The following is a 26,962-nucleotide window of genomic DNA, read 5'->3' as shown; positions in this document are numbered from 1 at the left end:
CAGCTGCTGAAAGAATTGCATAGGAGGGTTCTCACTTGCTCTGCCCACCAACTATTCCAATGCCTTTGTCTTTGGTTTTGAAATAAAATTTCAACACTTTTTAACATTAAAACTTAAAAAATAACATTTTAAAATTTGTCCTTTTGTGAAAATTTTCTATAGTTCTCAAAATTTCCCACAAGTGTCTGCCCCTTAGTAGTTTATCTAAGAAGCTTAAAAGCTAAGGAATATAAGAACTAGAATCTGCAATGTGAAGAGAAAAAAGGAACCGGGATTTCTCCATACCTGTGACTCACTGTCCTGTTCTTCTAGAGAGTCCGATAATGCCATCATTGCCAGGGATTCCTCCCCTACAAGCAACGGAGAATGAGACATGGCAGGGACGATACTTTGGTAAAGAAACACAAAGCACCCAGGACATCGTAAGGTCCCCTTTAAAATGAAAATTCACAGACTGCCTTGAATGTAATATCCTTGCAGTCCACAGAATAAGTAAAAATCTTTTTACTGACTAACTCTTCATCTATTTCAAACTTGCCACACTGGGGCTGCAAGGTCTATGTCTTTTGACAACTTTTTTTATGTTTTTCAATGTGTAGAGGTGACAAGCAGGCACTGAGCCTACTTCTTGATACTAGGAGAGCAAGACCATTAAGATGTAGATGTGGTAGAAAGGTGTGGAAAGGAGGCAATAAGGGTGTCAGATAGTAAATTAAGTAAGTCTTAAAACCGTATTTCCAATATTACCATTTGACAATTCATCTGGACTTCTTTGAAGGCTCATTCTTCCCTCTGAATTAAAAAATAAACACATATTTGATTAGAAACAATCGTGACATAGAGGGACTTGCCAATTTAAGAATACATTTTGCTAATTCACAGCTGTCAAGTTATTTCTACCTCTGCTTAATTCTTCATAATCAGTGATTTTCTTCAGCAGGCTCTTGTTGATTTGGTCACAGATTCTTTTCAGAGTGTCCAAATTTCTTTCCCCTAGGATGACCCTCTTTTCCATCTCTATGAAAATATCAAGCAAGTTCTAAAAGGAAAAGAAATGAAGTTGGAAGACTGGATTGATACATACTGGCTTTTAGATTAGATTTTCTTTTTTTAATTCCATTCTCTCCAAACAGAGGGCCCACCCTAGCTTCCCAAGCTGACCCTCCTGAGAGGACATCCTGCCTGGTCTTATGAAACCCATATAGCACTAGAAAAGCAATTCTGTGTTTTCTGGATCAGTCAGATAGAAGTGAGAAGATAGAGAAATGACATCAGATGGCATCCAGGCCCTGGGCCCTAGGCCCCAAGCCCTATGCTGAAACTACCTGTGGGCACCTTTGTGTGAAGTCTGTGAAACAGCCTGAGATGCATGGCTAAGACACAGTACCCTGGTCTCCATGGTGACAGCCCTGGGGACTGTCTCTGTCCCAACACTGCCTCTGGTACCTGATTCACCTCCAGTCCCGCGTTCACACACACGCACACATGCATACACACGCATAGAGTTCCAGATCCCAGTTGATTTCAGAGACTACACAAGTGGGAAGGTGTCTCCAGCTCACCACTGTCTTTCCTGGCTCTGTAAGGTCCCACACCAGGCTGTACCTCCACAATCAATCTTCCTCTGTAGCTCCTGACTCTGTCATGCTCCTGATAATTAATGTGAGAAGCATTTCCCAGTATACAAAGGAATCCTATCTACAACACTGCTGCCTGACAACTATTTTCTTCTCTCCCACTTGAAAAGTGAGAGTCCAAGTTGTTTTTACTAGACTAGCCCTCTCTCCAGTCTCAGCAGTTCTCACTGGCTGACTCAACCTCAGGACCAAATCTTGGTGAAACACCGGTCTTACCATATCATCATCCACTTTACATCTGGAGATCTCCTGGCTCAAAAGAAACTTAAACGACCTCAATTCCAATTTGTTTACATCTTCTGAAATCTGAAAAAGCATGACCCTGTGGTGGAAAATGGAGACACTTTAGAAATGGTTTCTTAGGGTCAGTAAGTTAAGCATTCAGCTCTTGATTTTGGCTCAGGTCATGATCTCACGGTTCGTGAGTTCGAGCCCCATATGGGGGTCTGCACTGACAGCACAGAGCCTGCTTGGGATTCTCTCTCTTCTCTCTCTGCCTCTTCTCGGCTTGTGCATGGGCTCTTTAAATACATACATACATCCATATATACACAAACAAACAGACATCAAAGAAAAGAAATGTTTTCATAAATAATTTCCAATTTGATAAAAGGAGTCACAGTGGAGACTTGATTCTGTTCACTTCCCCTTAAAACAAAGATAGCTAATGACATAATTTATGAGTGGAGTTCTTGCAAAGAGGCTGCTGTGATGGCACAGAAGGCTATTGACTCATGCCCAACTATTCTCCCCTTAACATAATTTAAAGTTACACTAATTTTGTCATTCAGTTCATTTCAGTTAAGTGAAGTGTGTTTTTCCTTGGTCCCTCACTATAAAATCAAGAGTTTGTTTCAGTAGAAAAAAGTTTTTACTTAGGAAATTATGCTTTTCAAAATGCAAACTGGATGGGGCGCCTGGGTGGCTCAGTCGGTTAAGCAGCTGACTTCGGCTCAGGTCATGATCTCGCGGTCCGTGAGTTTGAGTCCCGCATCAGGCTCTGTGCTGACAGCTCAGAGCCTGGAGCCTGTTTCAGATTCTGTGTCTCCCTCTCTCTGACCCTCCCCCATTCATGCTCTGTCTCTCTCTGTCTCAAAAATAAATAAACATTAAAAAAAAATTTTTTTTAATGCAAACTGGATCGTCACTTCCTTAATTAAAACTTGCCAGTGCTCTCCCATACGAAGGGGAAACACATGGTTCTGGAATACGGACCTTTATGAAGCCCAGCCTACCCTTCAGCTTCTCAGGCCGCTCCTTACCACCCACCCTCATCTGCTCTTTAAACACACCTGGCTGCCCTGCTCCTCACCCCTTATGCTGTGCTCCCCACACCCACATTCCCTTGTCCATCTGCAGACAGCCAACCACTCATCCACTAACAGCTCAGGGACCATCTGAGTGTCTTCAGAGCTGCATTCAACCCACTGTGCCTTTGCCACAGCAGAAGGTTTACACACAATGTTATAATTGTTTATGAAGCTCTCTGAGTCCCCTGAGAGCAGAGTCCATGTCCTTTTTGTTTCCATAAGCCCAGTGAGTCATGAGGTACAGTAAGTGCAGAGGCCCCAGACTACTGAGGTATTGGAAGCTTGGTTCCACCATCTCAGAGCTGTGTGACTAGAGACATGTTGTGTACTTTTTCCCTCACCTAAAACTTGTAAATAATTCTATATACCACTGGGATATATTGAGAATGACATGAATATATTTATCTGAAGTGCTTAAACCAATCTTTGGCAACATACTAAGTATTCAATACATAATAGGCATTATTATTTCTTTTTTTTTTTAACTTTTTTTTAACATTTATTCATTTTTGAGAGACCGAGTGTGAATGGGGGAGGGGCAGAGAGACACACACACACACACACACACACACACAGAATCTGAAGCAGTTTTCAAGCTCTGAGCTGTCAGCACAGAGCCTGACTTGGGGCTTGAACTCATGTATGGTGAGATCATGGCCTGAGCTGAAGTTGGACGCTCAAATGATTGAGGCACCCAGACACCCTTATTGTTTCTTTTTTCTTTTTTTAAGTTTATTTATTTTGGAAGACAGCGAGAGAGAGAGAGAGAGAGAGAGAGAGAGAGCCAGGGAGGGGCAAAGAAAGAGGGAGAGAGAGAAAATCCCAACCAGTCTCTGTGCTGTCAGGGCGGAGCCCATTGCAGGGCTCCACACCACCAACAGTGAGATCAGGACCCAAGCTGAAATCAAGAGTCAAAGGCTCAACCAACTGAGTCACCCAGGTGCCCCAGGCATTATTATTTCTTAATCCATGATAGGTTCTCAGGATATGTTTATTGAACGAACAAAGGAATGTTTAATAATTCAGAAAACCTTTCACTATTATGGTGTAAGTCCGTTAGCGTCCGACTTCGGCTCAGGTCGTGATCTCGCAGTCCGTGAGTTCGAGCCTCGCGTCAGGCTCTGTGCTGACAGCTCAGAGCCTGGAGCCTGTTTCAGATTCTGTGTCTCCCTCTCTCTGACCCTCCCCCGTTCATGCTCTGTCTCTCTCTGTCTCAAAAATAAAGGTTAAAAAAAATTAAAAAAAAAAAAAGAAAATGAAAATTCTGAAAATAAATTTAGTGTGGAACTGGAAGTTACTCAGTATTATCATCTGCTTCATCCTCCCTCTCATGGATTCTACCCTAGAAGTATTTCTCCAAAGCTTTCCAAGTTTGGCTGAGATTAGGTCCAATCAAAAGCTACTGTCCCTTTTAACTTTATTACAAAGTATTTTCCCTTTTACTTTCCTCATTACTAAAACTTACTAGCTTCCATCACCGTCTAGAAACAAATCTGGGTAGTTCATAAGATACTTATTTTATAGGTAGCAATTATAATTTGAAAATAAAAATGTCTAGGGCTTTCTTATAAGTGGAAAGTGGCCACACTAGCATACTTTTTATTTCCTGGCTAACATCCAACAATGATTAACTGTAGAACTTGTGCTGACCTTTTGTTCCCAAGCTAACATGTTAAAGAGTTTAACAGATAGATCCTCCCTTGTAGGGACTCTTAGCCCTCCAACAGAGTTACAGCTCATTGTGTGGCATTGATAATAAGCTTCAACTTTGCTTATGTGGCAGAAGGAGTGCAACTTTCAGAAGACCAAGATGGTGGGCCTAAGATGAGACTCTCTAGCTTTCCTCATTCTAGGGTTGTTGTTTTTAGGACTAATTTGTGCCTTAATGGAAAAAATTGTTATAGAGATGTCACAATTCCATTAAGCCAAAGTTATCCAGTATTAAATAATGTCCTCCCCCAATGCTTCTCCTAAATTCATGTCCATCCTGGATGTGGGAATGCAACTTTATTTGGAAAAAGGGTCTTTGCTGATGTAATCTTGTTAAGATGAGGTCACACTAAATTAGGGTATGCCCTAACCCAATGACTGGTGTCTTTACAAGAAGAGGGAAATTCCAACAAACAGGCACAGAAAGGAGACAGAGCTTAGAGCAATTCATCTAAAAGACAAGGAACACCAAGGATTGCCTGCCAGTGCCAGAAGCTAGGGGAGAAAGAAACATGAAACAGATTCTCCCTAGAGCTCTGAAAGGATCCAAGCCTGTTGACACCTTGACTTCAAACTTTTAACCCCCAGAACTATGAGTGTATAAATGTCTCTACTACACTAAGGCACTCAGTCTGTGGTAGTTTGTTACAGCATCCCTAGGAAACTAGTATACCCAGAATATCTCTCTTTCAAAATGCTCAAGCTTCGAGTAGAGAAACGTATGATAAGGAACATGCCAGAATCTCAGATCTCTGAGATTAAGGACCAGGGTGTTCATAAATAGACAGGCCAGTAGAAGATAGTGGCTTCCAGCCCTGGCTGTGAGGACTTACTGTCACACATGTCATTGTTAATGACAAGAAAGAACAGACTGAGAAATGGGCCACAGCTAAGGCTTGAGTAGAAGTTTCCAGAAGGAAAGCTAAAAAGAACTTTACAAAGGGGGTATTGAAATAGAAAAGTTGGTAATGTGTTTCTATTTTAAAAGTCTGTTACCAACTCATCAAGAGGTAACAGAACATGGCTTGTTATCAACCCTGGGTACCCACTCTCCCACAGGTGGGGAGAGGCCTAGCTGTGAGGCATTTGGCAGGACAGACGACCAAAGTCACAGCTGTTCTCCTGGCAGAAGCTAAGCACACAGGGGCCAGTTTTTGTGGGGTCCAGCCTGACCTGTCCAGAATGGCAGCATACACCCCTCATTGGAGAACTTTGTGATACAAGTCTTTCAGTGTGGAATAAAAGCCTAACACCCCACTGAGAATATCCATAGTCATCCACAAGCAGGCAGGAGGGGGATTTCATGTAAGAAGTAGTGACGCTTTATCCAATAATAGGCAAAGTAAGCACATGCTATGGACAGAGGCAGAGCAGAGGCAACAAAAGAGGAGACAGAACAGAGAGAGACAACATTCAGAAGATGTCTGTTTTAATTTCAGCATACCTATAGGTAATATTTCACTTTGGAAACAAAAGTGTTTTTATTTTATGGTTTAACTTTTTTTCCTGAATTATATATAGGGTCTCTAAATGTCTTAATCTGACCCTGGTGGGACATCTTCAAGGAACTTCCAAAGTCATACCACACAGACACCTGCCATCAGCCCTGCCCACAAAGATATGTCCACTGCACCCACACCTCCCAGTGTCTGAATTGTGAAGGTTCTCCCCACCTGTAGGGAGGGATCTGGGCTCTGCCTGGTATCTGAAGCTCCTGCTCCATTGCTTCCTTGCTGGTGTTCAGGTAGTTGAACAGCAGGTCCAGTCTATTAATTCGGAAAAGCAGCTCCTTCAAGAAGGACAGGTTGCTTTCCTCCAACATTCTCTTTTCCTGGAGTCTCTGGAATAACATCAAGGCATCTTTGATGGGTTCTTGCTTCTTTTGTGGGATGTAGTCCAGGCTCAGGAATTTGAGGGAGGCCAGCTCATCACTGCCCAGCTGTTCCCCAATATTATACAGACATTTACTGAAATCCATGTTGGTCAAGTGTCAGGAGAATGTTAATTGCAGCCTAGGACAAAATACAATAGTACATTCAGATGAGGAAGAAAACTTCATCAAAACTATTATTTCTACCACACACCAGATATTCTACTGTGGACAGAAGGCAAAAAACAAAAAAGCAAAAAACAAAACACAGGGACAAGTTTCTGTTCTCAAGTAGCTCACTACTTTGTAAAGTAGATATACAAATTAGCCAATGGTCAGAGAGCTGTGACCAGGGTACAGTAGGAATACAGAGGAAAGAGCCCCAACTCAGCCCAGGGGAAGGGCTTCCTAAAGGGAAGACACTTTCAGGAAGGAGGTAAGAAAGGACAATTCTTGGCAAGAAGTAATTTATGCGAAAGATGGAGGCAAGGATGTTCAAGTCAATTCAGGCTGGCACAAGGAGCTCAATAAAGTAAAGCATGAAGTATTTGAGGGTGGGGGTGGTGGGAAAAGGGATGAAGCTGTGAACAGGGACTGTTACAAAGGGCCTCACACTGTGGGGCAACGTCTCAGGCTTTGTCCTAGAGGTGACAGGGAACTAAGAAAAGACTGTAATGTCATCCAGTCTGGGACTAACAATAAAAGTGTGAAGAATAGATGGGAAGGGCTGCTTCCAGAGAAGTGATGAGGTCTGACTGAAATAATAGTGCTAGGAAGACATGATGTACTGTTGTGCCCCAAAGACCTCAGGACCGGCAGCCACAGCTGATCAAGAACCCATGACTGGAAATGAACCAAGTCAACTCTGTCAGCCTTTCAATTCGGTTTCTAAATCAGTGGTTTTTGTATGTGTGAAAATTGAAAACACGGTGAATTATAACATGCTCAGAGTTATGATAATTCACACACCACACACACACAGAAATATTTATATAACAATTAAAATCAGGTTGCATATCTAGGTGTATACATCTATTTTCCCCCACTTAATATTTAGAATAAACATTTACCCCAACCATTAAATATTCTTTTTTTTATGTTTATTTATTTATTTATTGACAGAGAGAGAGCACAACCAGGGGACAGGGCACAGAGAGAGGGAGATACAGAATCCAAGGCAGGCTCCAGGCTCTGAGCTGTCAGTGCAGAGCTGGATGCAGGGCCCATACCCATGAACCACGAGATCTTGAGCTGAGCCAAAGTCAGATGCTTAACAAACTGAGTCACCCAGGTGCCCCTAAATATTCTTCTTGGGCATATTTTTATTTATTTCTTGATCTCTTGCATGCAGATACATCGAAATTTATTTTATTTTATTTTATTTTCAATATATGAAATTTATTGTCAAATTGGTTTCCATACAACACCCAGTGCTCACCCCAAAAGGTGCCCTCCTCAATACCCATCACCCACCCTCCCCTCCCTCCCACCCCCCCATCAACCCTCAGTTTGTTCTCAGTTTTTAAGAGTCTCTTATGCTTTGGCTCTCTCCCACTCTAACCTCTTTTTTTTTTTCCTTCCCCTCCCCCATGGGTTTCTGTTAAGTTTCTCAGGATCCACCTAAGAGTGAAAACATATGGTATCTGTCTTTCTCTGTATGGCTTATTTCACTTAGCATCACACTCTCCAGTTCCATCCATGTTGCTACAAAGGGCCATATTTCATTCTTTCTCATTGCCACGTAGTACTCCATTGTGTATATAAACCACAATTTTTTATCCATTCATCAGTTGATGGACATTTAGGCTCTTTCCATCATTTGGCTATTGTTGAGAGTGCTGCTATAAACATTGGGGTACAAGTACCCCTATGCATCAGTACTCCTGTATCCCTTGGGTAAATTCCTAGCAGTGCTATTGCTGGGTCATAGGGTAGGTCTATCTTTAATTTTTTGAGGAACCTCCACACTGTTTTCCAGAGTGGCTGCACCAATTTGCATTCCCACCAACAGTGCAAGAGGGTTCCCGTTTCTCCACATCCTCTCCAGCATCTATAGTCTCCTGATTTCTTCATTTTGGCCACTCTAACTGGCGTGAGGTGATATCTGAGTGTGGTTTTGATTTGTATTTCCCTGATGAGGAGCGACGTTGAGCATCTTTTCATGTGCCTGTTGGCCATCCAGATGTCTCGAAATTTATTTTAAAGAATTTTCAATTTCTTTACTCTTAAAAATAATATTGTATTGAGAAGCTTTTTTATATATCCTGTGCATAATTCTGATTACCTCACTCTTAGAATTGGAATTATGGGGCAAAACCTTTTTTCTCCCTTTTAACCTAGAGCTTACATTATTGTTTATAACTTATTTTTTAATGTTAATTTTTGAGAGAGAGACAGGGCATGAGTGGGGGAGGGGCAGAGAGGGAGGGAGACACAGAATCCTTAGTAGGCTTCAGGTTCGGAGCTGTCAGCACAGAGCCCCACGCGGGGCTCAAACCCACAAACTGTGAGATCATGACCTGAGCTGAAGTCAGACACTCAACGGACTGAGCCACTCAGGTGCCCCAGGGCTTACATCCTTGTTTAGACAAGTTTTCTTGATTCAGGAAACTAGAAATCTCTTAGGAAGATACACTTTGCACTGGATTCACAAAGGCTCCAGAGCCTACATCTTTCAAAAGCAATCAATTATCATGAAAATTATTTTATTTAGAAAAGATATCTTAAATATATACCCACCATCTAACAGCATATGTTAGAAATGCAGCAGAGGCACCTGAGTGGCTCGGTCAGTTGGGTGTCCAACTTCAGCTCGGGTTATGATCTCAGGGTTCATGGGTTCGAGCCTCGTGTTGAGCTCTGTGCTGACAGCTTGGAGCCTGGAGCCTACTTTGGATTCTGTGTCTCCCTCTCTCTGCCCCTCCCTGCTCACTTTCTGTGTGTGTGTCTCTCTCTCTCAAAAAATAAAACATTAAAAAAAATTTTTTTTAATGCAGCAAACTTCACTGGACATATAAGGGAACAAACTAGCAAGCTCATTCCTTAAACCACACTCCATAGAAACACACGTGTGCTAAACAGGATATGTGCATGGAGTGTCACCACCACACAATGTGTAACCCTGAACAACTGGAAACACCCCAAATGTCCATCAATAAAGAAATGGCTAAATAAAACAAGGTATGGTCATACTACAGAATATTATGCAGCAGTTAAGAAAATGTACTCCATCTTCTGAAATAAAAAACAATAGCTATCCAAGATGTGTTATTATGACAGTACAAAAAAAACAGAAAAAGAAATTGCAATATTTAAAAAAAAAATCATACATCAGGGCACCTGGGCGGCTCAGTCGGTTAAGCAGACAACTCTGGATTTCGGCTCAGGTCATGATCTCACAGTTCAGAGTATGGAGCCGTTTTGGGATTCTCTATCTCCCTCTTTCTCTCTGCCTCTCTCTGGTGCTTGTGCTAGCCCTCGCTCTCTCTCTCTCTCTCTCCCTCTCTCTCAAAATAAATAAATAAACATTAAAAAAATGTTTAAAAATCATACATCCACTTTTTAAAAAATACTCAAAACAGTACTATTACACTTTCAGTGGTTACAGATACACATACAAAAGCGGAAAATAAAAAGGTAAGGAGGTTCTGGGAAGAGACATACCAAATTCAAAAGTTTCTTCTGTGAAATGAAGGAGAAAACTAGGACTTGGGGGTGAAGACGTGAGGAAGGAGAATTGCCCTTTTCCTGTAATACGTTATGAAGAATGTATGCAGATAGTGTCTGTGAAAATGAAACTACTGTAAAAACACTTGGGTGTGTTCTTGGGTTTAAGGTACTGTAAGAGAGTAAGTGAAGGACGAGCAGGAAACGAGGCTGTCTGGGATGCCAAGGGCAGATTAACCAGGAAAGGAGACCAGGGAGAGGAGCGGCACTACCACATGTGTGTTCTTGAAAGAAAAGAACGTATTAGAAGAACTTGAACGTTAAAAAAGAACTTTAAGAGAACTCAGAGACCTTATTTGCCCCCAAAGGAGAAGGAAACTTCCACACACACCTTTCTTAGAAAATAAAAAGTCTAGGGGCGCCTGGGTGGCGCAGTCGGTTAAGCGTCCGACTTCAGCCAGGTCACGATCTCGCGGTCTGTGAGTTCGAGCCCCGCGTCAGGCTCTGGCCTGATGGCTCGGAGCCTGGAGCCTGTTTCCAATTCTGTGTGTCTCCCTCTCTCTCTGCCCCTCCCCCGTTCATGCTCTGTCTCTCTCTGTCCCAAAAATAAATAAAAAACGTTGAAAAAAAAAAAAAAAGAAAAAAAAAAAAGAAAATAAAAAGTCTAATAGACTAAGTAGAAGACTGGAATATCCAGGTGGTACAAATGACAAACTGTAACAGTATTTCCTCCCAGTAGCAAATGCACGTCCTTTCAAACACGTATCAAATAGTCACGAAGACTGTCCACAAAGAAAATCTTAATGTGAGATTTCCAAAGAGCAGAAATAGTTCAGTCCATATTCTCTTTTAGAAGTTAGCAATGAAATTAGAAATTAATGTGTTAATTAGCAGTTAACAATGAAAAATGGCCAAGCCAAACATACTACAGAAAGGGCTATCCACGTTTAGGTGGCTTTTTCAACACATGGTGTTAAAACAATTGGGCAGGCTTCTAGAACAAACAAATGGACCATAACTGAACTCCTTACATTAAAATAAGCTGCAGATGGACCAGACATTCAAACCCAAAAATTAAAATACTCAGGAAAGAAATACAGGACGATTTTTTAAAATAATCATGCTGTGGTGAAGAACCTTTGTAAGTACAACAGAAAACCTGGAAACCAACAAATAAAGGTTGATAAATGTCCTTAAATAATAACCAAAATATTCTACAAAAATAAGCCAAGCAAAATTTAAAAATTAATAAATCTTGCACTTAGGGAAAAAAGTAGAAAAAGGACCTACTTTCTTAAAATAAGGCTCCCGTAAGTCCATTTTTTTTGAAAAAGAGATAAAAGAGATAAAGAGATCCAATCCAATGCATAAACAGGTAAGCACACAGTTCATAAGCATCGTAAGCACAGAGTTCAGAGAAAAGTAAGTACCAGTGGCTTTATTTTTTTAAACCAATGGCTTTCAAACATTTGAAAACATATTCAACCTCATTCACCAAGAAAAAAAAAAAAAAAAGCAAGTTGAAATTACAAAAGACCATTTTTCAACTGCCAAATTGGTGAGGTACAAAACTTGCAATACACAATGTTGCGAGATGGTAGAAATAAAAACAGGTAGGTAGGTAATTTGGTCATATCGGTAAAAATATAAAATGACTTCACAATTTAACTTCTAGGAGTTTTTCCTACATTAGCTTAAACGTCATGTACTTAAAAACATGTACAAAGCTATTCATGTCTGTACTGCTTGAAAGAACAAAAGGGCAGAAACAACTGTTTATCAATATCAGAAGTTCAATGAAACTCTACTCAGATATTTTTAAAGAATGGGAAGATCTATACAATGTATTATCAAGTGGTGCATGGATTTGTGTATTCACAGATCTTGGAATAGAATACACAAGAAGCTGCTTCAGTGGTTTGCCTCAGAGGAGACGAACTAGAAGCCCAGGGGTGGAGTGGACGACGAGGCCAGGGGGTAGGCAGAAAATAAGGCTTACAGTTTGGATTTTACTAGGTGCATGCATTACTTATTCTACAAGGACTTATATTTAAATTAAAATCACCTCTTAAAGGCCCATTTTCATTCATAAGTTGGAAAGGATCTAAACTAGGTCCAGCCCTGTTTAGCACCATTAGCTCCAATGTCCTTAAAAATTTTATCAGGTCTAACCACTGTTAAAATCTCATTTTACACAGTCAAATGAACCAAAGAATCAAATGAAAGCAGACTCTCTTTTCTTCCCTCTACAAATTTTTTGATAACAATGCTCATTGTATTCATTTTAGAAAATACAGATAAGATAAAAAAGAAAATAAAAACTGTCTATAATTCACCATCCAAAGATAATAATATTTTAATATCGAAATAATCGATATTTTATCTAATATTTTACTATCTTTCCTACCAAATATTTTACGTATTTATATTTTCCCTTGTATTTTATCATACCATATTTCTGAGGTATAAGTGGATATTTCCAATGGTAATATTGTAAGTACATCTTGATATCTTCATTTTTTCTTCTACTGCACGGCTTTTAAAATTTGTCAAGTACGTAATCATATGATTGGGCCATAATTTATATAACAGCCTCTGCTTACATTTAGAATAAGATCTTGAAATGTCTGTCTCCATATACAACTCTGATTATTTTCTTACAATAATTTCCTAGAAGTACTAACTACTGAAGCCTTCTTAAGGCGTCTGTTACATATTTAATAGCATTTTCTGACAGTATATAAATAATAATAATCATACAATACAAGGCCAGGATGACCTGAGGTTGATTATAATATGATTGGCCCTTGGCTCCTGTCCTCTGTAGCTGCCTCATCGCATTTTCTTATCTTTGCAATAATTAGACAATGCTTTCTAAATGATTTTTGCATCACATCAAAATGGAGAGTTCATTGGAAAAATGCTGGAGAGGCTTCTTTTCTGGCCAAGGTTTTACAGGACACACTATGGCATAATATTCAGTCTTTGTTTAGGTCATACATCTCTCTAGTCATAGTGCCTGGAAAAGAATCAGCTGCAACAGAATTTTACACTACTGGCCAAGGAGCCACCTCTAGACACTGAGATCGGTAGATACAGGGACTGGGGGATGGTCCTTGTTTTATGGGACCTAGGTTTACCACATAAGATCAGGAGCTAGAAACTTTGTTACAGTAATATTTTTAAAAGAACTTTTATCATTGTATTTTTCTGATCTTAAAATAGTAAAAGTCACACTTACCCCTTAGAGAAAGTACCAAAAAGTATAAAAAGAAAAAGAAAAATTACTTAGAAACTCACCATTTAGATAACTCTTTGGTTACATTTGGTTTCCTTCCAACTATATTCACGTGTGTGTGTGTGTGTGTGTGTGTGTGTGTATAAATGCATATATGTAGTGTATTTATATACATACATGAAATACATAAATTTGAATATTTTCATGAATAATATATATAAGCCAGAAGAAAGGAATGGCCTCCAGGAAGTTTACTTTTACTTTTGATTAAATAATATCTGTTAAATAATAAATCCACGTAAGTATATTTGTATTATACAACATATAAGTATCTTTAATATTTTTAATGATAAATTTATGCCCCAGAGTATTTGATATAAATGTTTATTATGATATACAGGCGCTTATAACATATGCATATAAACATAAAAATATTTTTTGACTCGTACTACAAGCCTCTGAAGAAATTGGTATTATCATCTTCATGTTACTATCGTAAAAAAAAAAAAGTTTAGAAAGAAGCTAGTAAGAGAGGTGGCAAGCTCAGATTTGAACATCTCACTTGAGGGCTTCCATGACAAGCCGTGCAAAGATTTAGATTTTATTCTACTTGCAGATGGAAGCCAGTGAAGGAATGTAACCAAAAAAGGCATGTAATCATAATATGTTTAAAGATTAAAATAATAAAAAAAAAATTTAAGGCAAAAAAAACCTCCCAAAACACAAAACCAGGAATTCTTAATAAATCCACTTTGGCACAGAACGGATCAGAACCTTATAAATCAAAACTGTATGTGCTAGAACGCGGATTTAGATGGTGTGATCTCATTCCAGAGTCCCAACCCTACCACTGCTTATGTCACAATTTGATTAAGGATGAGGTTCCCTGTATAGTTATACCTGGATCATTCCAGAAAAACTGAACTTAAGCTGGAGGGGGCCTTGAGATCTAGAATCTGTAGGGCCCTCACCGTGGGTCTCAAAAGGACTGCTTGCTAATTCTTGCGGTTTCCCCACCCTCTGCAGCCTAGAAAACTCCAGAATCAAAGGCCCTTTCTCCCTGCAGGCCCAACCAACCTTAGCAAAGAAGCGAATCCTGGGACCCTCACAGTGGCAGCAGCTTCTTCACAGACCCCTGTTTCCTGATGTTTCTAAAGAAAGAGCTTCAGAAGAACTGAGGAAGAACGAGGCACAGCTCGCTCTACTTCCTGTTTTGAAATATCTGAGTCATATAGGCTGACTGAGGCCAACTCGCCTCCGAGTAGCACCTCCTCCCAGAGCTCAAAAGAGTCCTAGAGGAACATGGGACAGGGGGCTGGGTGGGGAACCTGGCCCCCTGAGCTTTGACTCTGTCTGCGAGATTTTGGACGGGTCATTTTGCCTTTGGGACCTCATTACCACCTTCCAAAATGAGAAAGTTTGGACTGAATGGTAACTACGAACACTTTCTTTCCATATTTCAGGAATTCACAGATTTTTCAGAGTTCATTATGAAGATTTTAATGTTTTCACTCAATAAATATCAGTTGAGCACTTCTGCGAGATCTGATAACTGCAAAGCCCTCATCATGGCTCTGAGAGGGTCTGCTAACCCCCACAGCTAACTCTCTTGGTTTCCCATCTACATAGAATACAAAGATCACCTTCATGGGCCAGGAGGCCACCAGACCCCACCCTCAGTAGCCTAGAAAACTCTAGAATCAAAAGCCCTTCACCTGAAAGGCCCAGATGACCTTACCAAAGAGAAGAATTCTGGGGTCCTTACCATAGTCTGGGCCCTGGAGATATAACTGAACAAAACACAACATTAGCCCAGCCTTTTTGCTGTGAGTCAGTTGAAATGTTTTTTGAGGTTAAAAGAAGAAAAAAAAACAAACATTTCCCTTCCTTTTTTCTTTCCCCAAATAGAATATAAGCTTTCAGAAGGCAGAGACTCACCTTAGGGCTGAGCGGATTACACAAAGTATCTGAAAGTTCCTTCTCACCTGTAGAGGGCTAGGTAAAGTTGCCGTGGTAATATCGATGCCCTTCGCTACCATTTGATTCTGCCCATAAAGTCTGAGTGAGAACATAGCAACAGAAGGAAATCCTATTAGTAGCTCAATCATAGCCTAGGAGGTATTCCCTGATTCTTGATGCTTTCTGAGCATCCACCCCAGCATTTGTTCCACTGTTTTGTGACCAGTCCCTGTGCTAGGCTGTGAGCTTCAGAAGGGCAGGGACCATATCTTTCGTGTCTGTGTTCCCAGAACCTGCCACAGGAGTAGCAATATCTATAACCTACAAATATTTCCTGCAAATCAAGGAGAAGAAGAAACCCCATAAAGGGACAATGGCTATGAACATGGAGTTCCTTGACAGGGATGCTTAAACAGCCAAAGTGTACAAGGTGATGCTCAAAAGTTTTAATGACCCGAGAAATGCAAAATAAAGCAACATGATACCCACTTTGTACCTATCAGATATTGGCCAAGGTTTGCCGGTTGGATCAACCCGAGGATTGGTGGGCAATTTATGTAGTCCTTCTATAGGACTGTGAACACTATCCATCATGTAATACTATGTAGGAGTTAGAAAGTGGGACCTGGCAAAACCTAGAACTTCAAGTGTCAGACTGCTTGCTTTTTATTTTATTATTTTTTTAATTTTTTTAATTAAAAATATTTTTTTAACATTTATTCATTTTTGAAAGAGTGCAAGCGGGGGAGGGACAGAGAGAGAGGGAGATACAGAATCTGAAGCAGGCTCCAGGCTCTGAGCTGTCAGCAAAGAGCCTGATGCAGGGCTTGAACCCACAAACTGTGAGATCATTACCTAAGCTGAAGTCGGATGCTTAACCGACTAAGCCACCCAGGTGCCCCAGAGTCCTTGCTCTTTAAAAAAAGAAACAGAACGAGCAAAATACAATTTAAATAATACTAATACTTAGTAATAATTGCTAATACTTCCTGGGAATTTAGTAGTACCAGTCACTGTTGTAAGTAGTTAACTTGTATTATTTCCTTGAATCCTCATGAGGTAGTATGAATCCCATTTAATGATCAGGAAACTTATGTACTAGTTCCAGTTCATAGTTAAGAAATTGGGTATATACACAAAACAATGATATGTTTTGCAAAGATATAGATCAATTCAGGGATATTATCAAAAGATTTAGAGCAGCCTTTGGGAGGCAGTAGGGAGGGTAGGAAGTGGGGTGGGAGAGGAATGGGAAGAGAATACCTAGAACAGGGCAGGGGAGAATCTGACAATTAACTCAACCCTCTGCCCAAATGGAAAAGAAAACAAATTAAGTAGGTAAAAAATGAATCTCCAAACTGACCCAGCAGGAAAGAGACATTGTATCTGTATTCAAGGCTGGGGGAGAGGGGGAGAGACACTAAGAACAGAAATGTAGCAAAGGAATTGGAGATCCTTCAGGGATAAAAAGTAGCAAGGCCACAGGCTATGGTTCAGAGGGAAACCCTGCTCAGAGGTCTGGGGCCCTGGCAGGACCCTGAGGTGTGCCCACTCTGCCCCCTGAGTGAGTCCCGGAAACATGGTATTCAGAAGCCACCTCTGTACCAGGCACTCACCTGCTCCACCCCGTCCCAGCGACATCACAGTCACCAAGTGCCGATGCCAGGACCCCTGAACTGCCTAATTTCATACAAATTCCTAAGGCTTTTCCACACAACCAGAGAAAATTCCCATGAAACAGGGTGGGGATGGGGGTGGGGTGGGGATGGAAACACCTCCAGGAAGAAGTTTTCTTTTACTTTCGATAACTCCACTTTCTGCCTCCCCAGGGGATTCACTTCCTGTTCTCGACATTCAGAACTTATTAGCAAATTCAGCAAGGCTTGAAAAAAATCACAAGGGACAAGAGCCGCATCTGGTATTCGGCAAGCCAAAAAGAAAATTCCTCAACAGAAAGAATTAGAAAATAAACTTGATTCCTAAAGCAAGAGGACAGAGATGACTCACTCTAAGAAGAAATGTTTCTTAAAGGAACAGATGCCCCATTTCCAGCCATTCAGAAGAGGGACAGAGACAATGTGTCACCATTTAAACTAACTGGTTAGTGAGGGGGGCGGGCAGAATATGCCACCCCAAAATATACCACCTTGCATATGGATTATTTTTAATTAGACTTTCTTAAGAAATAATCAATGCAAGAAAGACTCTTTGACCCTCCTTTTCCCCCTGAAAGCAGGATATAAATCTGCCATGTGAAAGGTACCCTCCCTGTACCAGGAGGTAGAAAGGTATCCTTATCCTTACAAGGGACAGAGAATTTAAAGCTGAGAAGTTTGAATAAGCAAACCTTATTATTTCCTCACCAATTTACTACTCCAATCCCAAACTTCTTTCTCTTGTCAATTTTTCACAAATTTATTGTTTGCCTACAAGTTATAAAAGCTGCCTGCTTTGGTCATTTCTTTGAGTCTGATATTTCTATGAGCTCCCATAGGTATGAAATTAAATTTGTTCTTCTCTTGTTAATCCATCTGTGTCAATTTAATTATTAGACTAGCCAAAGAACCTAGAAGGGAAGAAGGGAAAAATTTCCCTGCTGCTGCACCTAGAAGTTGGGCATGTTTTATTGGGAAGCATTTACATTGACTACATTTAGTATTAATAACGCCTGTAATTTCCAAAGATAGGTCTAAGACTGCCTGTATCAAGTAAAATGTCACTCTCCTTCTCAAGAAGTCCAGGGAGAGGAATTGTCCCTCTGTTCTCCAATCTCAATGCTGAAACCATAGACCACCCATGAGTTCATATAGCAGGGGCTCTTCTAGGGTCAAAGCCAGCCTCTAGCTGAAATGGGAAATCCTGCACAAGGAAACAGGTGGGTCTGGCCCAGTCCTGAGTAGGGATAACAACACTATTTGCTCCTTGGCCATGCTCTTAGGTTTAGTAATAACCAGTGCCTCCTCCATCCCTAAGCCCAGAGTGGTGGTAACATGGAGATTTGTCCCCCAGGACTCGCAGCTTCAAACCCCATGAGGGGTTTCCTCATCCTCTATCTCCTTCCCACCCTCTGTTTCCTGTTTGAAATTTTTTAAGGGCTTTCTTCCTTTTTGCAAAATCTTGTGCATTTTAGAACCAAAACGCTGGCAATAATGCAATACCTATATATTGTACCCTTTATACGAATTATCTCCAATTCTCACCACAATGGAGGGGATTGTTCTCCCATGAGGCTCAAATGGATACATAGATTCAAACTCAATCTTGTTGGACCAAACACAAGGATTTTTCCACTGTAACATACTAGTCTGCCTTCCCTAACACTTAGAATTTAAAATGAACAATGTAGATGGAAGAGCAATAAATTTAAACTAAAACAGAGTCACTTATGCACAAAGGTCAAAAGGTCTTTGAGTTCTCAGTCACCTAAGAAAAGTGAGTTGGCCTAATGGCACAAGCTAACATTTATCAAACATTTTGTGCATGCCAGGCATAGTCACCTAACTTTAGGTTAGTCACTTAACCTAAAATAAGTCACCTAACTTATTTTACCTTCTGAACAATTCTCAAAAGTGAATGCTATATTTTGCTCCCATTTTATGGTTGAGGAAACTGAGGCTTGGATGGGTTGAGAGACTTGGCCAAGTGCATATAGCTAGTGGGTGATGGAATGAGGTCTGTTAATCTCTCAGACCCCGAGCAGTTAATCATTGTCTAAATATTAATACGCAACCATGGTTCTCAACTGATCTGAGAATTAACTGGGGAGGTTTAAAAATATACCAATCTTCAGATCCCAGCTTTGGAATTCCTAACTGAGCAGAATCACAAGGGATAAAACAGATCAAGCATTTAAGAGTTCAACAGTTGTCAACAAACATCTCCTACCATTGTTACTTAAGTTCACAACATCTGTATAATGGGTATGAATTATTAGACATATAGTACAGATAAGGAAAGAATTCTGTGTCAATCAGCTGACAAATGCCAGGGCCAGAACACAAACTCAGGAATGTCTCACTTGAGAGTTTGGGCTCATCTTCCTCCCCCCACCCCCTGTCTGCAATCAGGCCCTGCCTGTTAGAAATGGATGAGTTACTGGAAATATCCAGGGGGCTATGCTGAGAATGACTGAAGAGGTCTCATTGTCATTTGTAAAGTATTGATCTTAGGGTCTCCCAGTCTTAGCTTTTGCTAAAAACAAAGATGAATAACTAACAAGTGAAATGTGAACCTCAAGATGGTTAAACTCTTACTGTGATCTATAAGGATCATTAAGTCACATGCTTTACCCAGTTTCTCACTTCAGTCTTGAGATACGTGTGTGTGTGTGTGTGTGATTATTTGTATCAAAATGAGTAATGTGCATGGTCCTTTGTCCCAGGGAAGCTGGGAGACCTGAAAATGTTGCAGCTGCAGCAGGGCTTGGGGGAGCTGGTCCCCATCCAGTGCAGGGTAAGGACAGCCTAGCTTGCCTTAGTGCTTTCCACCTTCCTGAATCTCAGCTCCCACTTGAAGGCCTACTCATGTCTACTAATCTGCTAAAAGCAAATTTGGATCTATAACTCTTCCTAAGAAAGGCTAGAAGGATTAACCTCCTTTCCTTTCAAGTAACTGAAGCACACCCTTGCCATTGATCCGGACTTGAACTAGAGGACATTAGTCAAAGACAAATACTAACCACGAAACAAAAATCCCTGGAATGTGCATATTCTTTTGTTGCTTCTTTATTAAAAAGTTGTATATAACTGACCCACAGTCCAGGCGGTCTGGTTTGTGGACCCCTCTTAGCCTTTTTTTTTTTTTTTTTTTTTTTTACATTTTATTTATTTTTGAGGGACAGAGAGACAGAGTGCGACCAGGGGAGGAGCAGAGAGAGACGGAGACAGAATCTGAAGCAGGCTCCAGGCTCTGAGCCGTCTGTCAGCACAGAGCACAACGTGGGCCCAAACCCACTAACCTGTGAGATCATGACTTGAGCCGAAGTCTGAGGCTTAACCAACTGAGCTACCCAGGCACCCCACCTCTTAGCCCTTTTTGGCTCTGGCAGCCAGCCTTGGCTCTGGCCCTAGACTCCTTTTAGGGAGTGGTAAGAGAAAGGAAAAGAGATTGCATTCCAATCATTATTTCATTCCCTTCAACGAGCTATCTAAAACTAAAACTAGCTATCTAAAAGTTTTTAACTGTTGGGATTTTAAGTCTTTTGATTTTTGTTTCAATATTGAGATGATTAGACAGTCATGGGCAGATGGAAGAGTTTATAGTCACTGATTTCAATATGTATATTCTGCAACTTGCTGGTTACCAATACCTGCCCCCTCTACTTTCTAAAAGAAACTACTGCAGAGAGGAATACGTACCACTGATCTAGAAAGGAGGAAACTGAGGTCAATGTTGGGCCAATATTTATGCCATCAGCCTAACTTTTTCTATATTTTCTTGAAAGCCTGAGCCTAGACAAGGTGAGGGTCCTTGTCTTGCTTCCCAAGAAATGGAGCACCTCAAACCCTACAGACAAATGTCAAGAGCCATTTAAAAAAAATTATTATGGTGGGGCACCTGGGTGGCTCAGTCGGTTAAGCGGCCGACTTCAGCTCAGGTCATGATCTCACGGTTCGTGGGTTCAAGCCCCGCATCAGGCTCTGTGTTGACAGCTCAGATCCTGGAGCCTGTTTCAGATTCTGTGTCTCCCTCTCTCTCTCTGCCCCTCCCCCACTCATGCTCTGTCTCCCTCTGTCTCAAAAATAAATAAACATTAAAAAATTAAAAAAAAATTATTATGGTAAAATATGTGTAACATAAAATTTACCACCCTAACCATTTTTTTTAAATTTTTTTAACGTTTATTTATTTTTGAGACAGAGAGAGACAGAGCATGAACAGGGGAGGGTCAGAGAGAGGGAGACACAGAATCTGAAACAGGCTCCAGGCTCCGAGCTGTCAGCACAGAGCCCGACGCGGGGCTCGAACTCACGGACCGCGAGATCATGACCTGAGCCAAAGTCGGACGCTTAACTGACTGAGCCACCCAGGCGCCCCCCATCCTAACCATTTTTAAGTGTACAGTTCAGTGGCATTAAGTACATTCACATAGCTGTACAACCATCACCACAATCCAAGAGCCACTTTTAATGACATAACAATATATTCTTTAGGCACGATGCAGTTTCCTTAAATTTAAATTTAAATTTCTTTAATTTAAGGCATTTTTCTTACTTTATCTCATTTGATCCTTGTCGGTAACCACATTTTTTGGTCCAAGGCAGGCAGAGCAGGTGTTACAAAAACATTTAGGAAACTGAAGCTCTCAGAAAGATGCAGTGACTGAGCTGGGCCTACACAGCTCCTGCATCTACATACAGCCCTAGCGACTGCTTCTTAAAATAGATGGGTGAATTGTTCTCCAAAACATATATTTTCTCTATTTTAAAAGAAGTCATTTCTCACTTTCCACAAAGGACATTCATTTTATTTGTTCCCAATATAGAAGGATTTCAAGAACATCTGTAATAGTAACAACTGCAAAGCATTCATTTTTTCTAAATGGGCAATGATTTTTTTTCCCTCAAAACTATTAGTAAAAATAATAAAAATATACACATCCTCAGTAGGACAGCTACTGTGCAGGCATAGGCAAGCCCCAGGTGAGACTGTCAAGAAGGCAAAGTGTGTGTTTGGTATCTTCCCCCACACAGGACACTCTTTCTTCCCCCAGAGGTATTGTCTCAGGGTCAGAGTCCATAGTCTGTTCCTACCAAATCCTGCTCTCAACAGACATTCAACCAGAATGATAACTCACTGCCGTGTTAGGAGGGTTAATGTAGTTCTTATTTATCTTTCTTGGGATATTCTATACAAAACCAAAAGTAAACATATATTTACCTTAACTTTAATTTGTGCACAAATGATTTGCGTATTTGTGTAAACGTTTATGTGTTCTACAATTTTTTCACCTAAACCCATCTTGTAGCTCTCTTCACATCAGTACTTTATGAACCACCTCAATCCTCTATTACCACTCTATGCATCTAGGCTAAAGTTTAATACCGCTTGGGACAATGTGCATTTAAGGCAGAGTTCTTAAGAACTCTGAAGCCCATTTTGGCTTCTTAGAACAACAATGCTGAAGAGTAAAAATGCCGTGTTGACCCTGAGGCTGACCCTGGGAGCTGTGGCTGTTTGATTCACTCACAATCAGTGGCAGTTTGTGAGCAAAAGGGCTAGATTTTAGAAATGGGTCTTCTGCCACTAGGGTTTGGCATGTTATTTTTTCTTTTAGACTTTTTCTTTTCTCTAAAGGTATTCAGAAGGAGATTAAATGAAAGAGTCCTGATAATATTCATTCTACATAACATATTAGAGGTGTTGGTAACATTCATATTCACTCATTATTAAACAAACATTGGCTAAACACCCAGTGACAGTTCACTGTGTTAGAAAATAAAAAGAAAAGGTCATGAGTAGACATAGAAGCTAGGTTATAAAATTAATTCTTTTGTAATTTACCATAGTGTTTTACAAACTTCTGGTTTCTGAGAAAATGAGTCACTTCTCATCTGACACAACATATAGGAGATCAGAACATGCCCCCCCAAAATATGCCCGTTTGGCGTAAGGATTATTTTGCGTTAGAGACAAATGAGAATCAACAGATGAATAAAGAAGCCTTCTGGAGCATCCCTTATCTGATTAAAAGTAGAAACTTTTGAGAAATGAAGACGGCCACAATCCCCTCTCCCAGGGAATTTTTACGACCAAGAAAAAGAAGGAAAGTTGGCACCAACTTAGTTCGCTCCATAGAGTTACCTTCCCAGTTTGCTGCTCTTAGAAGCCTAATAGCCTTTGCCTTTGTCTTATCACTTCTGTACATAATATTCTGTGCTGAGATGCTATAAAAGCCCAAGTTTTAACCTTTTTGAGTTACCCATCACAGAGATTTCTCCCACTTGGTGTGCTCTGATGCATTAATAAACTGTTTTTCCTCTTTTTCATCTTTTATTGGTCTAGTTTTCAAGTACTCAGAGAAGGTAGGGGGGTAAAGGGGAAAAGTTTTTCCTTCTCTACAGTGTCAAGAAAGACCCCAAGGACAGATCAGAGGAGATGCAAAGTATCATGGCCAGGCCTGTTGTTTCCTCTTTCTTTGTGCAAGGGCAGTAAATGAAATTTTCCTGACAGTTCAGACTTTCAGCAAAATATCCACAAGTCAGGACAGTTGTATCTCCAAATAATAGAGGATATGCTAAACACATCCTCATAGTAATAAGAAAAGACAACATATTAGTCATGTCTTTTATTTTGTACTTTTGATGCTTTGACATTTTGAAGCCTTGCTGATCCTGGAAAGACTGCCACTCCCAGAGCTAGTTAATTCTTAGAGAGAGCAAACGAGCTGCCTGTGAACAAGTCTTTCATATGCAAATCAATTAATCCGGAGTCCATATCCCCAACCACCTCTTTTATGAGATCTCTTACTCCAGGCCACTATTCCCCTGCCCTAATACTCTAGGCCAGGTACCAAATGACTAGGGACAGCCCCTTATATCCCAGGGCTCACTGAAATTATGGAAACAAATTCATCCTAAGCCTGATTACCCTATCTCACCCACTCCTTGCCTAAGAAATCACAATATGCCTGCATTTCCCCCTCACTCCCTCTGCCTCCTGACCAAGCTGGTGCTTTTCCATGTGGACCCAAATAGTGTGCCACTCCTCTTGGGATTCATGAATATAAACTCTCTCCTCAAGACAGTCATTTCCATATCTGCATGTCTTACCATACCTTATTAAAACAAATTGCAGTTACCCTTAAAACAGCCACACTGCTTTTCTGACATTTTCAATCCCATTCTGCATAGTCTACAGGAGCAGAAGATGAAGTTCCTTGAGAGAGAATCAGAGCAGAAGGTGTGAAAATTAACAAAAGGGAACCTCATTCTGAATGGAGTCAGGGGGCGCCTGGGTGGATCAGTAGGTTAAGCGTTCAGCTTTGGCTCAGTTCATGATCTCATGGTTCATGGGTTCAAGCCCCAAGTTCGGTTCTGTGCTGACAGCTCAGAGCCTGGAGCCTGCTTCAGATTCTGTGTCTCCCCCTTTCTCTGCCCCTCCCCTGCTCATGCTCTGTTTCTCAAAAAAATGAATAAATGTTAAAAAAAATTTTTTTTTAATCTCATGAAACTTAGGAATCTTAAAAAAAAAAAAAGAATGGAGTCAGCAGGTTGGGAGAGCTCTCACCCCCTACTACACATTGTTAATTGCAAATCCAACAAGTAGAGAAAGATCTTGCACATGGATATTACTTTACCACCACAGCAGGAGAAAGGAAGGCTTTCCTCCTTCCCCAGCAACAGCCCAGTCAATGAGAGACTGTCACAATTCAACCAATGAGAAGCCACTGTACTCCTAACTCCCAATTTACTGCAATGGGCTCTTTGTTTATAAAGACCCTCCCAACTTCCCCCCTTTCCTCCATAAAAGAGTGTTTCTCTCCTTTGTTCTGCAGACTTGCCTATGGTTTTGTTATAGCTTGCTTTTTCTGGATTGCACTTCTCTATTCTTGAATAAACCCATCTTTTGCTGGTAAAATAACAGTTTTGTTTTTAAGGTTAACAAAGGACAACTGAAGCATGGGTAAGAGGGGGTCCAGTGGGAGAGAAAGGACTTGCATTTGTCAACAGTGTCCTAGTAAGGAGGGAGATGGGGAAAAATACTTAGTGTAAAGTTAGTATGATGTTATGATTTATAATAAATATATAGTTTGGTCTTCATTCACTCTTCCTGGCTCACAGCACCCAAAACATTTGGAAGTTCTGATAACAATTATTAGAGCTTCTTTTGTTATAATATTTGGTCTTTTTTCATTTGTTCTGAAATTGCTTCAGAGCCATAATGGTGAAATGGATGTCTTGTTATTCATAACAAACCCCTTTCAACCACAACTGAGTTTAGTTAATGAGATGACTTTTGGAAATCCCCTAAGAATGGGGGAGCTGGTTGACAGGGGAACCAACCATGAATGCAGAGTTGGAGTTGGAGTCCCACCTCTTGACCTCTGGGGAGGAGGGAGAGGTTGAATTTTGAATCAATCACCAAAGGCCAATAATCTAATCATTCATACCTATATAATGGAGCTTCCATAAAAACCCGAAAAAGAAGGGGTTTGAAGAACTGCCAGGTTAGTGAAGATGCATCCATATGTCAGGCCCTAAATTCCATGGACATAGAAGTCCTGGTGTTTAAGATCCTTCTGGACCTCACCTTGTGTATCTCTTTATTTGGTGTTCATTTATTTCCTTTAATATCCTCTGTAATAAACTGGCAATCTAGTAAGTAAAATGTTTCTCTGAGTTTTGTAAGCTCCTCTAACAAGTCAGTTGGACCTAAAGAAGGGATTGTGAGAACCTCCAGTTTATAACCAGTCAGTCAGAAGTACAGGTAACAACTTGAACTTGCTATTGGCAACTGAAGTAGAAGGTGGGAGGAGCAGTCTTGTGGAACTGAGCCCTTAACCTGTGGGATCTGACCCTATCTTCAGGTAAGTAGTGTCAGAATTGAGTTAAATTTATGGAACATCCAATCAGTATCCACAGAAAGTGGAGTCAATGGCTTGGTGGTATGGGGAGTGGGGGGACCACAACAGAGTTAGGGAACTGTCCACAAACCACCCTCACTTCTGATGCAATTGTACCTTTAGGGAGGTTCCCCAAAATGCCCTCAGGTTTGATCATTGAAAGCTGTTATATTCATGGTTGTGGTATTATTACATGGTTGTGATTGTGTGTATCTTATAAAGGATACAGATTAAAATTAGCCAAGGGAAGAGACAGATGGGGCAGAGTCCAGAAGGATTCCAAAAGCTGACTTTTTAGTTGTCTCCTCCCCATGGAGTCATGGAGAACATTAACTCCTCTCTGAGATGAGATGTGACAATATGCACTGGATACTGCCATTGAGGGAAGTTAATCTGAGCCTTGGTGTCCAGAGTCTTTACTGGGGATCTGTGGCGATCAGCCTGCCTGCCTCTCTAGTCCTTCTGGGAGATTGAGCTGATACCCAAAGCCCCCACCAAAAATCACATCTTTAAACTTTCTGGCATAGTCCAACTCCCCCAGGGGAGAAAAGGACATTCCAAGTCACAGAGATTACCTCCCAGAGGCCAAAGGCAAAAGTCAGCCCTCTTCTGGGGCAAAGTTCAATTTTTTATTAGATACTTAAATTGATCAGGGTGCTTGAAAGAAGATAAGACTTGCACTGTACTTCCTAACAGAAGGCTTGATGAACCACAGATGCTCAGAGGACCATTACAGTAAGCCCACTGAAGTGGAATGCTTTAGGAAGTTCTTGAAAGAGTCTCACTTGCAATCCCTGGTATTTGGGAGCAGTAGGAACATGTAGAGTGCTGCCTGCATCTGACTTGGAACATGAAGAAGGTAAGAAAATTATTGATGTTACCACTATTCAGCAGAGGGAAGCTAGGAAGGAAATAAGGTACAATTCAGGATTTTCTTATTGGACAAAAGTTGCCTGGCTCAAAATCTCTGGTTGGATCCCACCCAGAATAACTGGTTGCCAGATCCTT

At 40.8% G+C, this 26,962-nt stretch overlaps 1 protein-coding gene across 4 annotated transcripts in view; it reads right to left on the bottom strand.

Annotated features, from left to right (window-relative positions):
* Positions 1–26,962, bottom strand: part of CASP8 (caspase 8) — a 73,746-nt gene that overhangs the window by 7,566 nt on the left and 39,218 nt on the right. Inside the window, exons 1-7 of one of the 4 annotated variants that reach the window (XM_015540994.2) lie at positions 17,007–17,126; positions 15,370–15,489; positions 6,331–6,669; positions 1,854–1,959; positions 901–1,039; positions 748–792; positions 286–350 (exon numbers count right to left, since the gene is read on the bottom strand). In XM_015540994.2, coding sequence (XP_015396480.1) covers positions 286–350; positions 748–792; positions 901–1,039; positions 1,854–1,959; positions 6,331–6,635 — 660 coding nt within the window. In that variant the 5' untranslated portion in view covers positions 6,636–6,669; positions 15,370–15,489; positions 17,007–17,126. Of the gene's footprint in view, positions 1–285; positions 351–747; positions 793–900; positions 1,040–1,853; positions 1,960–6,330; positions 6,670–14,508; positions 14,898–15,369; positions 15,490–17,006; positions 17,127–26,962 lie in introns of those variants that run through there. The other 3 variants (XM_015540993.2, XM_042995052.1, XM_042995053.1) reach the window with 3 other exon arrangements.

This window comes from Panthera tigris, chromosome C1 (genome assembly GCF_018350195.1).
Source record: "Panthera tigris isolate Pti1 chromosome C1, P.tigris_Pti1_mat1.1, whole genome shotgun sequence".
In the NCBI taxonomy this organism is placed as follows: Eukaryota; Metazoa; Chordata; class Mammalia; order Carnivora; family Felidae; genus Panthera; species Panthera tigris.
Note: the sequence above shows the minus strand (reverse complement) of the source record. Positions and strands in the feature narration are given on the sequence as shown.